The sequence below is a fragment of the Sphaeramia orbicularis genome, chromosome 18, assembly GCF_902148855.1.
Source record: "Sphaeramia orbicularis chromosome 18, fSphaOr1.1, whole genome shotgun sequence".
NCBI lineage: Eukaryota > Metazoa > Chordata > Actinopteri > Kurtiformes > Apogonidae > Sphaeramia > Sphaeramia orbicularis.
This window is the reverse complement of record NC_043974.1, coordinates 31,723,476-31,739,415: the sequence shown is the minus strand read 5'-3', so window position 1 is coordinate 31,739,415 and position 15,940 is coordinate 31,723,476. Positions and strand designations below refer to the sequence as shown.

General features: G+C 36.1%; 2 protein-coding genes across 2 annotated transcripts in view; both read right to left on the bottom strand.

Moving 5' to 3' along the window:
* acadvl (acyl-CoA dehydrogenase very long chain) overlaps window positions 1-7,955 on the bottom strand; it is a 32,525-nt gene extending 24,570 nt beyond the window's left edge. Inside the window, 7 exon segments of the mRNA XM_030161989.1 lie at window positions 2,087-2,221; window positions 2,317-2,381; window positions 2,472-2,544; window positions 2,962-3,036; window positions 7,328-7,397; window positions 7,510-7,597; window positions 7,842-7,955. Coding sequence (XP_030017849.1) covers window positions 2,087-2,221; window positions 2,317-2,381; window positions 2,472-2,544; window positions 2,962-3,036; window positions 7,328-7,397; window positions 7,510-7,583 — 492 coding nt within the window. The 5' untranslated portion in view covers window positions 7,584-7,597; window positions 7,842-7,955.
* A 1,953-nt stretch (window positions 7,956-9,908) lies between these two features.
* Window positions 9,909-15,916, bottom strand: caap1 (caspase activity and apoptosis inhibitor 1). The gene is made up of 6 exons (XM_030161986.1): window positions 15,726-15,916; window positions 14,195-14,386; window positions 13,457-13,541; window positions 11,842-11,899; window positions 11,680-11,747; window positions 9,909-11,324 (listed from the first exon to the last, which is right to left on the bottom strand). The coding sequence occupies exons 1-6, from the start codon at window positions 15,825-15,827 to the stop codon at window positions 10,849-10,851; spliced, it is 981 nt and encodes a 326-aa protein (XP_030017846.1). The 5' UTR covers window positions 15,828-15,916; the 3' UTR covers window positions 9,909-10,848.
* Between the last annotated feature and the right edge of the window lie 24 nt (window positions 15,917-15,940).

Sequence of the window (15,940 nt, the reverse complement as noted above, 5' to 3'; positions counted from 1 at the left end):
TCCCACAGATAAAACAGATGTCTTCTGCACAAAACAACAATGTGAACTGATACACAACTTATTTCTATGCATTTTTTTTTTTTGTCAAAGATATTAAGAGAAATGTGTAGGTGCCAGCTTCTAGGTTATTACATACATGATGCCTGACAAGGAAAATCCATATAAAAGTATGTCTCCACTGCAGCTGATAGATACACTCTGTGACTGGATTCAACTTATTGTCATTGCACATGTCACAAGTACAAGGTAATGAATGAAAGAATGTTTGTACTTGATGATGAAGTGTACTGATTGCATTATACTTTAGAGATTAGATGACTGATGGTGTTTGACAGTACAAGAGCATATGCATACATGTGGACTTTAGAATGAACACGCCCCATTTCATCAGATCTCAGAATCCAATGCGGGATAGGTCCTGAGTCATACTTGGATCAAAGTGTATGCTCTTTATGTTATGTACACTGAACAAAAATATAAACGCACCACTTTTGTTTTTGCTCCCATTTTTCATGAGCTGAACTCTAAGATCTAAACTTTTTCTGTGTACACACAAGGTTTATTTCTCTCAATATTGTTCACAAATCTGTCTAAATTTGTGTTAGTGAACACTTCTTCTTTGCTGAGATAATCCATCCACCTCACAGGTGGGCATATCAAGATGCTGATAGACAGCATGATTTTTGCACAGGTGTGCCTTAGGCTGGCCACAATAAAAGGCCACTCCAAAATGTGCAGTTTTATCACACAGCACAATACACAGAGTCACAAGTTTGAGGGAATATGCAATTGGCATGCTGACTTCAGGAATCTCCACCAGAGCTTTTGCCTGTGAATTGAATGTTCATTTCTCTACCATAAGCCATCTCCAAAGCTGGTTCAGAGAATTCATGAAGAAGACTGTGCGAGGAAAATGGTGGTCACACCAAATACTGACTGGTTTTCTGACCCCCCTGGACCACCCAATACAGTAAAACTGCACATTTTAGAGTGGCCTTTTTATTGTTGGCCAGCCTAAGTCACACCTGTGCAATAATCCTGCTGTCTAATCAGCATCTTGATATGCACACCTGTGAGGTGGATGGATTATCTCAGCAAAGGACAAAGGAGAAGTGCTCACTAACACAGATTTAGACAAATTTATGAACAATATTTGAGAGAAATGGGCCTTTTGTGTACATAGAAAAACTTTTAGATCTTTGAGTTCAGCTCATGAAAAATGGGAGCAAAAACAAAAGTGGTGCGTTTATATTTTTGTTCAGTGTACTATAATCTGTATGAGTATGTCACAATGAACTATGTACCTTGGAGATGGAAATTAGCTAGCTACAATCTAGTACAGACATATTTACTCTAAAGTCTAATCTTGTCTGTACATGGTCCTTGACAAAATGAACAAGAAAAGCACTCGGAGAGCACAGACCTCTGCCAAGACAGACACACACACACCCCCCCCCCGATCACCACCAAAATTTTATCATTTCTTCCTTGTGCCAGTATCAACATTTCCTGAAATTTTCATTGAAAATCCATCCATAACTTTTTGAGTTATCTTGCTAACAAACAAACAAACAAACAAACCAACACGCATGCAAACACACAAAGCACAGCGATCACAATAGCTCCTGGCGGAGGTAATAAATTAAGTAAACTGTTCTGGACAAAATTCCTTTTAACATGTCAGTTTCTCAACAAGGCTCCAGTGGCATGTTTTTCATTCTACACATTTGAATGATTCTATGTCTGAGGTGGAGACTGGTCGAAAATCATCCAATATTAGCCTATAATAACATGTAAATAAAGCTATGTTGTTTGTCTGCAGAATTATTTCAATGTATTGATGGATTAGTGGGTCATGAATTATTAAATCTTTTAGATCAGTGGATGATTTTGGTGCTGTTTTGACCTTTGATGATTTAATACAAGATCTGGACTCAAATGAATGCAGCTCTGAACAACACAAATGCATAACCTTATTGAAATGATTCCACAGTGAATGCAGGCTGTAATCAAATCTAACTGTTAAATATTTCAGTGTGGGACACCTTCACTGAACAGTTTGCATCATGTTTGTTTGTGGACGCACCTGTGTGTTGGTGAGGCCGACCCCGCCCAGCTCAGCTGGCACCTGCAGACCGAAGGCCCCCATCTCCTTCAGGCCTTCCATGGTGTGGTCCTCCACCTTCTCCAGGGCATCGTTCTTGGCCGGATCGTTCACCTCCTGCAGAGTGAAACACAGCGTTTGAGTAAAAGCCACATCAATAGGCTGCGAGGGCAGATTGATTCAGGGGACGAAGGGTTAGGGTTTAACGTTACCTCGAAGAATTTGGAGCAGGGCCCTACGAGCTCCCGAAGAAACTCCTCCTGCTCGTCGTTCAGGACTAAAGCAGAGGGAAAAGTGAGTAAAGTATACGATAGTGTTTATGAGTTCAATGCGCCAGTGTTGAAACCACTAACATCATGTGAGTTACCTGAGGGGTAGGGAAACACCTGGGCTGTGGCGACCTGCCCTCGGAAAATACTCAGAGCAAAGGATTTGGATTCCTGGAGAGAGAAATAATATGAAATAATTTTGTACACAGACATCATTGAGCATCAAAAAACCTCTTACATGCTTTAAACATATTATCTGGATTAATAAATTTGAACTCAGCTGATCACTTAATACCCTGTTACCCTTATAGATGGAATAATTTTGTTTTCAGACACATTCCCCTTTTTATTCCAATTTCTACACATCAGTAATCACCTTTGAACAGGTACAATGACTGCATACCGAGTCCCAGGTCTAATTTATCAAGGAATAAATCATCATAATTATTTCATGAAAAGAGGTAAAATTATTCTATTACAACTGTATGGGTGACAGTGTAATTTAATCCATGTTTTAAAGACCACTGAGAACTGATTTTTAATATAATGCTTCAATAAATCACTTATAACAGTGTTAAAATGACATACGGCAACAGGGACAGCCTTCTTCTCCACCTTGGTGGCAGAAACAGCTCCAACATCTGCAGGTTTCTCCAAAACCGCCTGAAGGAAAACACAGAATGAGCCTCTTCACGCTTTAACAACTCCCATATTTATTTATGCTCCAGTAGCTGATACTTATTTGGCATTAGTAATAAAGCAACCACAATGACCTTTCAGAATACTGTAATGTAAGTAATCTGTGGAGAAACTAGACACCTGCAATTCACGTTTCTGTTTTGAAGGTTTACAACACAGATCCACAATAGAAGATTCAATCAATTGCATATCTTTAATCAAATATAACCTAAAGTCAAAACTTCTCATCCGTTCAAAGCCTGTATATCATCTCCTCAAACTCCACAGAAAAGTATTTACATTTACAGATTGTGACTTTCCTTAGTGAGTTATTACCTTTTAATATTCTATCCTCTACATTTTCAGTGAAAATCAAGTATTTTCCTATATTTTATTCACTGATCATGTAGATGGTCATAGAAGCTCAGACTAATTTCAAAGGTTACTATATTAAACTGAAGAAAAAGTTCCTTTTTCAGCAAAATATATCAATGACTGAACATAAAACAAGCGTCTCCATCCACTGTCATTTATCAAACTCCATGGGTTTTATATGTGAATCAGTGTTGTAGAAGATGATGGTGTTTCCACATTCACTATAGAGCCAAATGGGTTATATCTGATGACCATGAAAAGATGATAAACTGCAGTTTATACCAATTATGTACATGTATTGATAGGATTCCTGGATCAACTGGTATTAAATATTTTAGATCAGTAGATGGTTTTGGTTGCGGGAGGCTGTTTAGTTGTTTGACATTAACCTCACTCGACAACATTTTATACTGGAAAAACACTTAGAGAGCACAGACCTCCGCCAACGCAGATCAGTGCCCCCCCGATCACCACCAAAATTTTATCATTTGTTCCTTGTGCCAGTATCAACATTTCCTGAACTTTTCATCCAAATCCGTCCATAACTTTTTGAGTTATCTTGCACACAGACAGACAGACAAACCAACGCCAGCAAAAACATAACCTCCTTGGCAGAGGTACTGAAGAGTTTCGATCAAACTTGATTTACAGATTTCCATCATTGAAGACACTGACACACTCTTTTTCATCAGTGTTGAAATAAATAATGATGCTTAATCCCTGATCAAATAAACATGGAAGGAGCTTAAGTATCTTCTTCTGTGGTTGTAATGTTAAGTAAAATGTATCCGTCTGCGTTTCCTGTTTGGATGGTTTTTTTTGTTATGTTGCTTTACTTGTTGTGACACTTAAGTACTATCATGATCACAACCTGAGGAGGAAAAAAGAATGACAGAGCAGCTCCACCTTCACTGCAACTCATTTCATATACAGGGTTCCTACAGGTGTCTACAAATTAAATTTAAGACTTCTCAAGACCTTTTTAAGACTACTTAAAACAGAATTTAATGCCCATTTCACAGCCTATTTAGCACCCATACTGTCAAACATTCCTGACTCTTAGAATTTAGGAAAATATATTTTTTTACTCCAACGTCTTGATTCCCACTGTTCTGAGTTCTTTCTCACTGGGGGCAAAGTTAGCAATAATTGGTTCCTAATTTCAGTATAAACTGTCGGGTTGGAACTGAGTTGACTAACGTTACTTTCTTTGCCGTTTGGACATTTTCCAGACACATTCAAACACAATACACTGAACAAGTTTATGGCAACAAAACTGAAGACCTACCATATCAAATTAAATACCTTTTAAAGACTTTTTTAAGGTATTAATGAAAATTAGTACATTCAAAACTTTAAAACTTTTAAGACCCTGCGGAAATCCTGATATAACAGATCTTCTTCAGTGCAGAGGATTGTGGGTAGATGAGCAGGATGTATTTATGGCTTATCATTTTTTCTGATTTCTATTAGGTTGTATTTTTCACACCAAACCTCATTTAAAGCTACACTGATACAGTATATGGACTGTTTTTAAACTATTCAGAGGTCTAAACCCAGCGTTATGAGCCAAGGAAAACACGAGTCAAAGTTTTTCCATTGCGATACTGACTCGGTGAGCAGCTCAGAACAGATCTAACGCCACAAATAGATGAGAGGTGAAGCCAAGGACATGTTCAACCAGAGACATGACTGAGCTGCTGAAGAACTGTCCATGATTCTTTGACTAGAATATAGAGTTTAGCCCTATAATAAATATAAATAACAAAATTTATTACTAAACTGTAATATGTTGCATTAGAGAGACAATAAATTGCGATATATCTGGATTATACATCATAATACTAAATGGGTTCAGATGATTAAACTGTTTTTCAATATAGAAGACTAATTTCATTATATTTTTTAATGAAAATATTAACATAGACAGAGTTTCCCCTTAGTTTCTATGAGTTCTAGGGGCTGTAACTGAGGAGAGTACATTTTTTGGAATGTTAATTAACTTATCCTTCCTTTCCCAAACTCAGGGTCAAGAGCTGAGCAGCCTTTACTGTATAGTCTGACGTCACAGTAAAGCAGATTATAATATAAATAACTCGTGAGGTAACTTCCCAAATTTAAGTGGAACCTCTAAATGTTAACCTCAGCAAAATAATGTGACATATGGAGAAGAAGGCTGATAAAAATAGAGTCACAACAAAACAAAATGATATAAAAGATGTAACAAGAAAACGACCAAAAAAAAGAAAAAGGTTGGAAAAAGACTTTCAGACACCGTTTTGAGAGTGGAAGATAAAAGATTTAAATGTTTAAAATGCAATTCAGCTAAAATTTACTTAGGGAGTCAAATGAGTGGCCATTTTTGTCAAAAAAAAAAAAAGTTGTAAGAAATGCATAGAACTGTGTTGAAATAATGCTAATATATTTGTGCACAGACTACTGATGTTATTTGACAGTGGAAGCTATATTTCAGAAATACTGGATTTTGAATAGCACGAGTATGTGAAAACTTTTGCTGGTGGAGGGAAATGACAGTGGACAGATGTGACATTACCCGTGATGATCTGGTCAGTACCAGTACTTTATTAGTAATAAATTTATATACTTATTATTGCTAATTATCCTCTTATTCATAAATGTTAGTATTGAGGATCTAAAACAATAACAGCTGACACAAAAACACAAAATGTGGCAGTGGACGGATGTGACATGGTTGTTACGGATCCCATCATACTGATGCTCGGCAGCCATGTCACCGTTTACACTGATGATCCCTGTGCAAAAACTAGTTTCATAATTATTTATTGTGTAGTTTATCATCATACTAAAGAGTAAATAACAATATAGAATTATTTCTTTATAAAAATGCTTATTATTAGAAAACTGTTGATTTAAAAAGTGATGTGTGACATTCTTAATGTATGTATTCACGTAACATAAGCAGGATGGATCAGCACCATACTCCATATTGCAAACTGAAAAAATAAAACACGTGATATGTAGTATATGATCTTGTAAGAAAAATTGGGGAATCTAAAAGAATAGAATATTTGTTATTCAGGTAAATTCAGTTCAAATATAACTTGGCCATTTGTGACATGAAAATATAGCATTAATTGTGATGAAACTGGACATTTTTGAACTGAAAACATAATTCATATGACCATCAACATGTTGCAACAGAATTGAAATGCTGTAAATTTGCATAACTTGCATTTACCAACACAAAGTTCCTTTAGGGATTCACTTATATTGATTTCTTATGCACTAAGACCTCTAAGCAAATTTTAGCCGAATTATCATTGTAATTCATGAGGTATTTTAATAAATTTGGTTGCTGAAATCAAGAAGTCCTGAAGTAAGAAAATCAGTTCAATATCTACAATTATTAAGTCAACAAAAAGTGATTTTAGTTAATGATGACGTTCTCCCCAAGTATTTTACGTAAATTTGTCTTAGAACCTTTGCCCGAAACAAAAGAAAACCCCAAAATACTCAACAACAACAACAGTGTAATAATTCCTCAGTGATTAAGATTTGATGCAGTGTAAGTGGATGCTACTCTCTTTTTGCATCTGATTTTACTATCCAGCGTCCTCATTTACATCATAATTGCTGTTGTCAAAAACCACAACAGATTTTCTACCACAGCCAGAGACTTCATATCCACATTGTTTGCCTTCCTAACCTCTGGTCTGGACAAGTGCCACTTCCATGCATGGTGTCACCTTAACAACTATGTCATGTGACCAATGAACTTTTCCCTACTTCCGAGGGGAGGGGGTGTTATATCACCGTCTGACAGCTCTGTTATAAGCCTGGCTAAATAATAAACACAAACCTAAATGCTAAAATAAAATGACAGTGAATTATGTGGGATTTATGTTATTTGTGTTCTTACCTCTGCGGTTTGACTTGCGTACTGACGGGCGTTTTGTGCAGCTATGACAGCACCGGCCTGAAACTGACCTCTGTGAACCCAAAAAGTGAATCATAATCATTTCAGATTTTAGACTACAAGACAAAAAAAAATCCCTTTTTTTTGTTAGGGAGAAAATGGATAATATGATAAACATTACGTACCCGGGCAGAGATGAAGGGTTTCTGAGGAGGGAGCAGCACAACGCAGAGGATTTGCTCACTTTACGCAGCAGCATGATGATTTTAATTCCTGTAAAAACGACAATATAGAGGCTTTAATTCAATAACACCCTAAGAAATGACCGGGAATACGCAGAAACAGGCTAGCAGCCGATGCTATACTGTCAGGTTAGCTAACGGCATCGACGCGTTGTTTGGTAACGTTACTTAATCACTTTCATCCCATATTTGGTTCCAGACAAAAATAATGCATAACGGTCTAAATATTAAGACTAATTTTACCAAAATACACAGGAAGTTTTGACATTACGAACCTGAACTTGTTAGATAAACCACGTCGCCGGCGTCTGGAAAACTGTCGTCCGTAAATGACCCACTAACCCTGAATTCTATAGGTTTCCGGATGTAGACCCTCCGCGGTGCTTTCTGGGATATGGAGTTTTACATGGTTAGGGGGCTATGCGAAAATAAATGTACAATTACAAACACACACACAAAAAATACTGACTTATTAACCCTTTCTTGCATGAATTGTGAGAACTAGAATAAAGATTTTTTTTTCCTGAGTGTTTTTATTCCTGTTTAGGCATGAAAAAAACAATGTGATTTTTTTTTTTTTTTTAATGAACCTATTTTCCATGGAGTTACAAAAATGTCCACTCAGCTGGACACCAGTGTTTAATTTTTGAAGCAAAGAAACATGTAGGCTATTCTTTTTTTTTTTTTAATTCAAGTTTTTATTGAACTTTTCATAGGCTTGGTACATGGCAAACTTAATATGTTTCTCCATACAAGAACAGGTAGTATATAATTAACAATTAACTCTGGTGACAGACTCAACATACTCTTTATCTCATAATCATAACAGATCAAAAATAAAATAAATAAAAGACAGGCAGCAGATACAAAAGAAGGTGGGTACATAATAATATCAACTAGTAAATATCTATATAGACACACACACCTGTACATGCACTCATATATTCATACATACAGACCTATCTACTTTTATGTAATCCCAAAATGTGTCCCAAAGGGTCACCCCCTTCCCTCTGTCATCACTTAATCTACTAAGCATAGATTCATAGGATGCAGTTTCAGTCATTGCACAGATCCATTCTTTCATCTGTGGAGTTTCTGATGATTTCCAGTGTCTTAAAATGACTCGACAAGCTGTTGTTCCCAATGAAATTACCAAAAAGTTACAATTGGTTATACTGGGTAACTGGGATTTAACCCCCAGTAAGCAGAGCTCTGGGTTTGAGGAAACTTCTGCTCCAAGCCAATTACTTAAAATATTTAGAATTTGAGTCCATGAGACATGTAGGCTATTTAAAACGCAATATCAGAAGGTGATATACTGTGTGAAAACTATGAAATAAAAACATTTTTAATGCAGCTAATCTAATGTTTTCTCACATTTTATCATACTCTAATATTAGTTATTACTCACTTCATGGAGGTAATATACAAAAAAAACTTTTTGTTTAAGAAAACTGTTAATTACAGTCTAATAACAATTAGCAATTGATTTACACTCAAACATATTACTACAGATCAGGTTTATCAAGAACAGCAAAGCTACAGTAATGGTATGAATTGTAGTGTATGGGATGGTGCATAAGTGTCCACTGTGTTGAATGATATGGAACTAAAACAACAAAACCCATGAATATACAAGAGAACAGCTGTAGAATAGATGTCCACTGTAGTGACCAGTATCCATGAAAGGGTTAAATCAATTACTATTTATATAGGGTTTTTTTTTAAATTTATTTGCTCATTTAAGTGCTTGCTTGGTTATGTTCTGTTGTCTTTTGTTGAATTTCAAAAGCTACGTATTCCTTATTAAAATGACTTGTGGCTTTTGTGCTGTTAATCACACAGATCACTATGTTCAAGAAACTTTTTGCATAACCTTGTTTTTGACTTTCATAACAGCATCACACTGTATAATTCTCACAAGGATCATCAGGTTATCACTTCAATGTCTATGTAGCCCTTTTTCCCCCCCAGAGTGGACAGTTTCCTCTTGAAATGATTAATGTGCACAAAGATACCTGCAGAAAAATGCAGAGAATAACACATTTAAACCCACCCACCCTCATTCCTCCCCATGAAATAACCCTTTTATATGCAAATACCCAGGAGGAAAGTGGCTTCTTATCATACATTTTATTCTCTCTCTTGGGGTTTGTGAGGTAGAGAGCTGTTTGGTTCTAAATTTGCATGTAATAGCACGATTCAACCTTAGTTTATGTAGGAACAATGCAGGTTTGGAATAAATTACAGGATAAGTGCTACAATGACAGATCAGAGGATGTTATTTAAGATAGCAACATTGTTTAAGGTGGGAGGGGTACTGAACATTTTATGCTCTCTTTATCCAGGCCTTTATCAATTTTTTTTTTTTTTTTACAAGAAAACAGAAGATATTTGTAAAGCATCCAAGTCAACTAGGTCCTGATAAGAAAGAAAAGGGGTAAAACTACAATACTCCTGCCAAACACATTGACTTATAAAGCTCTGTATGTACAGAGCTTCATCTTCTATTATCATTGACATGTCACCCATATTTAATGTAACTGCATTACCAAATGATATGGTTACTAAAAAGAAAAAAATATTTGTTTTCTGGGTCTGTTTGGACTGCAATCAAACAACAGATAACTAATCTCTCTCTTCTACAAAGATGAGAAAATTCTCCAAGTGCAGCACAGTAGGGTAACACTGCCATCTAGTGACAATAGATGAAAATGCATTTGGGAACACGAGGTTAGGTTGGCAGGTTTAATATAACAGTAAACATGTACGCACTCTGCAACATCATTCCAACATGGAGTTATGACACAAAGTCTGAACCATCTGGTATCTGAATTCTGAGTTATGCTTGAGTGTAAAAATGTTTTTGATAAATCATCCGCAGGGCATATTAGGCTACAGTCGACATAATAATGAAACACAGCAGCTGTAAGTACTGGAAAATAGTGTTTCAGTGTTTCATCTACACAAAATACTGGAATAATGTTGGTCTGGAGTGATGTTCAAATGAAGAGTCCTCTATCATCAGCATCACACAAAGACCAAAGAAAACTTTCATTTTATTTTTGGTTTGTAACTCATCTGCCTTTATAAGAGCTGAGAAAATTGTGACTCAGATCATGATTGTGCTTCATATGATCTTTGGACCAGACCGCCCAGCCCATGCACAAGATAATGAGACAACCTTTAATATCACACAACAGATAAACATCATCATCTTTGCTGAAAAAAGGCAGACCTTGCCTCTGATGTCCTTCCAGCGCATCCTTTCAAAATATGCTACAAATTTTTTGGTGCACAGGCCTTTTTCCCGTCACTGGCTTTCATTAATGCCTTGATGGCCCTTGCTCTCATCTCCAGCTCCAGAAGTTCTAGTTGTTGAATCGATGGTTGAGACACCGCCGCGGGGCGACCTGAAACGACAGCGCCTGCAGCAGGTGAAGTGCTGGCCGAAGGCTGCTGGGTTCCACTCGGTTCTTTGACGCCTGAAGCAGAGGACAACGCTAGGATCTCACTGACACTTCTGTCTATGTCACTTTGAATGTCTTTCTTGGCCTCGGGGCCTGCCTTCGGCTCTGGCTTTGTCGGGTCAGGTTTAGAGACAGGGTCAGCGCGCTCCTCACTACTGTTGCTGCCTTTTCCCGCCCCGTCCTGGAGTTTTACAGTCTGGTCATCTTTGGGTCCTTCTATGTCGCTGTCATAAGTATCTGCGTTGATGCTCAGGACGTCGCTCTCCTCACTCGAGACGCCAGCCTCTGTGAAAAAAACAGACTGAAATGTAAAAGGTTCCTTTTATAGACTTCATTTCACCTGCAGGATGTTCTTTCTACTCATATTCAGATTCAAATTACTGTCATTACACAGGCACAAGCACATTGAAACCAAATGCACTTAAGCATCTAGAAAGAAGTGCAACAGCAGAAAATGCACAAAGAACAGAATATACAGTATAACAACATCTACACTATGTGCAATGGTATAATATATGCAGATGTAAGTACTAATAACAAACATACAGGTTGACAATTCAGCATGAGCTGGTCCTAAACATTCAGTTCATGGATGAGTGGATGAAAGAACACTCAGTCCCGTTAGAAATGCATGATTTACCTTGCTTAGGTTCCTCGGTTTTTGTAGTTTCTTTGAGGCAAGATGTAGAATCCACATTATTATCTTGTCTTGATGAGAAAAGTGGAATAAACACATACAGTTAAAAAGAGGATTAAAAAAAAGGCAATGCAGGGAAGAAGCTGGTGAATTTAACAGACTTACTGGCTTTCCAATGTCTCCTCTTTGATTCCAGTAGCGTTTGTAGATGTTAGTTCTTCACCTGAAGATGATAAATAACAGAAACACAGTGTTTATGATGCTGGACATGTTAGGTAGGATATGAAGTTCCTAAAAATGTGATGACATTTGCAAATAACTTGAAGAACATATACATAAAATTCAAAAATATAATGATTTAACCAATAATGCAATGTGAAAGAGTCACAGTGAAATTTTTGTACATTTGTGTCATATTTGTTTTCTTTTTCGGTTGATTTATTTCCATATATTGGAGTGTCTTTTTGGATCTGGACTTTCTTTTGCCTACTTATTTTTGAAGTGAAGTCTATCTATACGTGTAATACGGCTATGAAATGGATGGGGTATATTTTGATAGGTATAATATTTTTTGTGTTTTGTGCAGAATTGTTTAGAATTTATTTTGACATGTGTAAGATTTGTTAAGGTACTTTGAGGATCTCACATGGGACTTTGTGATCAGTAGAAAAAGAGGGTAATGGGGCGGGAGTATATAAATTGTACTTCATCCCGCTCTTTTTCAAATGTTGTTTTATTTTTTATTTTTTTTTTACTTATTTTTAAAATGTTTTTACTTGTTGCTTTTGGTTTTTTGATCTTCGGGAAAAAAAAAGACACAGTAATGTAATACCTGTCAGGTGAGTGAGGAAAGACATAATGATGTAAAACTGTTTTTTAAAACCTGTTTTTTTTTCTCAGAAATATAGAGTGTGCCTGTATTTAAAAGAGTAACAGTCCAGGATTTCCCCAGGGTTCATAAATGGCTTATGAGGTGTGATTTTTTTTTTTTTTTTTATTGTTAGCTGATTGTTAATTATGCTGTTCTTTTTTTTTTTTTTATTATTATTATAGTCACACATTCACAGATAAACGTAATAAATCCCTAGGAGAGAGTTTATTCATCCACCAGCTCAAGGAGAGATGAGAACGCATAAAAAAAATTTAACTGACATGTATTATTGCAATATTTGGAAAGCCCATCAGTTCATCAATGAAACCAGTATAATTCTACTTTTGTAAATAACAGACTGTCAATACAGAGAGTTTTAAAAGCTTTTTTGCAGTGTTTCACTGATTTGTCGGACTGATAAGTCTAAGAAATCTTTTCTCTCCAGAGGGATAAAGAAATATCAGCAGAGTTTTTCAGTCTTTTCAGTTTAGGTGACGTGCAAAAGCTGCTGAATCCACACCATATGTTCATTTTCATCTGTGTCTCTTTCTACACCTGATCAAATGGAGAAAAAAAAAAACATCTAAGACAAAACCATTTCAAGTCTAGTCTGAGCAACATTCTTAGAACAAAATGGCACTACATAACTCTTCAAAAGTCTTTATCAGTTTAGAAGAAAAAGACCCACCTGAAAATGCTGAAAATATTCCGGATTATATAATAAATTCTCACATGTTTTTACAACATCAGCCCAGACATTTAATTACATATTTGGTGACGTTACTACATACATGGATTTCATTACATCTTGAGTGAAGAGCACATTTTATTACATTTTCGAGAAATTTTGTTATCTGGAAATGATCAGATGCAACAGGTATTAGCAATGATAACTTGTCAACTGCTTACCTGCTAAGATCTGAATAAGAGTTTTCTCTGTGACCGGCTCCAGTTGATCCCAACACAGCTTTTTGATTTCCTCTAAAGTACAATCCTGTAAACAATGACATGTGTAACTTGTGTCTTTGGTGTTGAACTGCTTTAGTACTGATGCTACAAAATATTAACATATTGACTTCATTAATATACATGAGAACAAACCTAGCGATGAGTTTTATTTCAATATCAAGGTGCAAAAACCACGTTTATATTTAGAGATGAAAACCTAAACATCTACCTGTTGATAACTATAATAAAATCTCTTGGCATCTTTTGAAATCTATCAATTGTAAAACAAATAGATAAACAGATACATCAAACCTTCTCCTTTTCTCAAGTTGCAGCTGTTTTTACAGTCAGTGCTGGAACTGTTGGAATGTAGCCAACAGCACAAAATATTGCCATAATGTCTTCCAACGTGTTATTTCAGACAACAGTACTTGCCAACGCACAAAATAGGGTCAATTAAAGCACAAAGTAATATCCTTAAAAGGACAGAGTGAAGGGAAAGACAATATCTCAGGGTGTTTTTGTTGGACAGGCATTTAAAAGAGTGTACAGGGCGAAATATTAGATTTGTTTAAGCAGGTTATTGTAAGCTTCAGTCACTTAGTCGACAGTGCCTCTTAAGCTTCTATTTTTTATTTAGTCTCCAAAATCCAAGCACACCAAGATGCTGAATTCTCTTTCTACATATATATGAAATACCTTGAGCTCATCAGGCAGCATCTTCCGTAGCTTCTTCTCTCCGAGAACCCGGAAACACTGATCCAGCATCTCCCGCTTGTCACTGACATAAGCAGTGATCGGCTGGAACAGAAGGCTGAGGTCCAGACCCCCCTCCTCAATGTCACTGCCGATTCTGTCCAGCTCTGGGTCTGCGAGTTCATCCTTCGAGTCCTGTTTTAGGAAACAGGTACGTTAGTATGATACAGTGTTTGCTGAGGCTGAAAAAGCTATGCTTTTTTTTTTTTTTTTTTTTTTTAATCCCTTACCTTTCCAGTACATGAGTAAAGAGTCAGTAATAGGGCTGGGAACCAACTTTAGTACATCTATGGCACTGACCACATTACTTAGATACTCTCAAGTACAAAAATAAAACTGCCTTTATGTTTGGATTTTTATGCTAAATAACTGAATCTCATTAGCATCAAGGCATGTACAGCTTTTATATACTTTTTGATATTTTGACAGATAATTTCAAGGTTTGGTAAATAAGTTGTAAAACTGCTTTGAAAGACAAGAAAATAGATTATATATATATATATATATATATATATATATATATATACACACACATGTATATATATTCTACATTCTTAAGTCCCCTTAAGTGTATGAAAATCCAGACGAGCTTGTGTTTTCTTAAAATGCTAAAATGACATTTACAAAGTATTGTTTAGAAATGAGTATAAAAGCCAAGTTATCTTATTGGTACCAGTATTAAACCTATTTTATTAACAAAACTTAGCCTTTGACTGGAAATAATCCAGTGTTTGCACTTTTATTAATTGATGTTAATTTATTCAAATATTACTGCGACTTAAATCAGCCATACCTGAACTTTTTTTTTCTGATTTACTGACTTTTCAACTCATCTTAACTTATGACACACAAGATGAGCAGAAGTATTTTAATCAGCATTCGGGAGTAGGATTACCCCAACGGAAGACTCTCCTTCGAGTTTCATAATTGTGAACTGATTGATTGTGACTATGTACAGAGGAATGTTAATCCTTAATGAATATGCTTAATTCACTTTTTTTTTTACAGAAGTGAAATGATCCTTGTGATGTGGTTAATGATTTTGTGTTAATTACTGTTATTTATCTTATGCCTACGTGTGCAGATAGACAGACAGACAGACAGACAGACAGACACACGGTGGTCTTGTAACCAAAGTAAATTAGGTAGAAAGCAGCCTTTTTAAACATGCAAATGACATCTTTAAATGCACTTAGTTTTTGGAGGGTCTACAGACCTCCAGTAAATATCCACATCCCTTTTCAGGAAAGAACACAATGTCACTAGAGCTCAGAGTCCATTACGTTACAGAAACTTCGTGAATTATTTAACCTTAAAAAAAACCTAAATCATCTTTTTCTACAATCTCTCGTAACTTGTATAATTTCTTAAATAAGACGGAATTTATTCGAGTCTTTGTCATTTCATCAGCTGTTTATGAGCACAGACTATTACCCGGGTGACATTTTAATACTAAATGAGATGAAATACTCGCCTCCATGTTGGACTCGCTTCTTCGTTTGCTGTTTTCATGTCGTTCTTCGGGCTGGGAGTGTTTTCTTTTCTTTTCAGAGCTGCTGGATTTCTTTTTGAGCATTTTTTGAGCTAAATAAGCTGTTTATTTACCTGAAGGTAGGATTCAATATGTCGCGGGAGTAATGCGTCACAGGTGACTTCTTCTTCTTCTGTGGTTTAATGAAACCAGTAGTA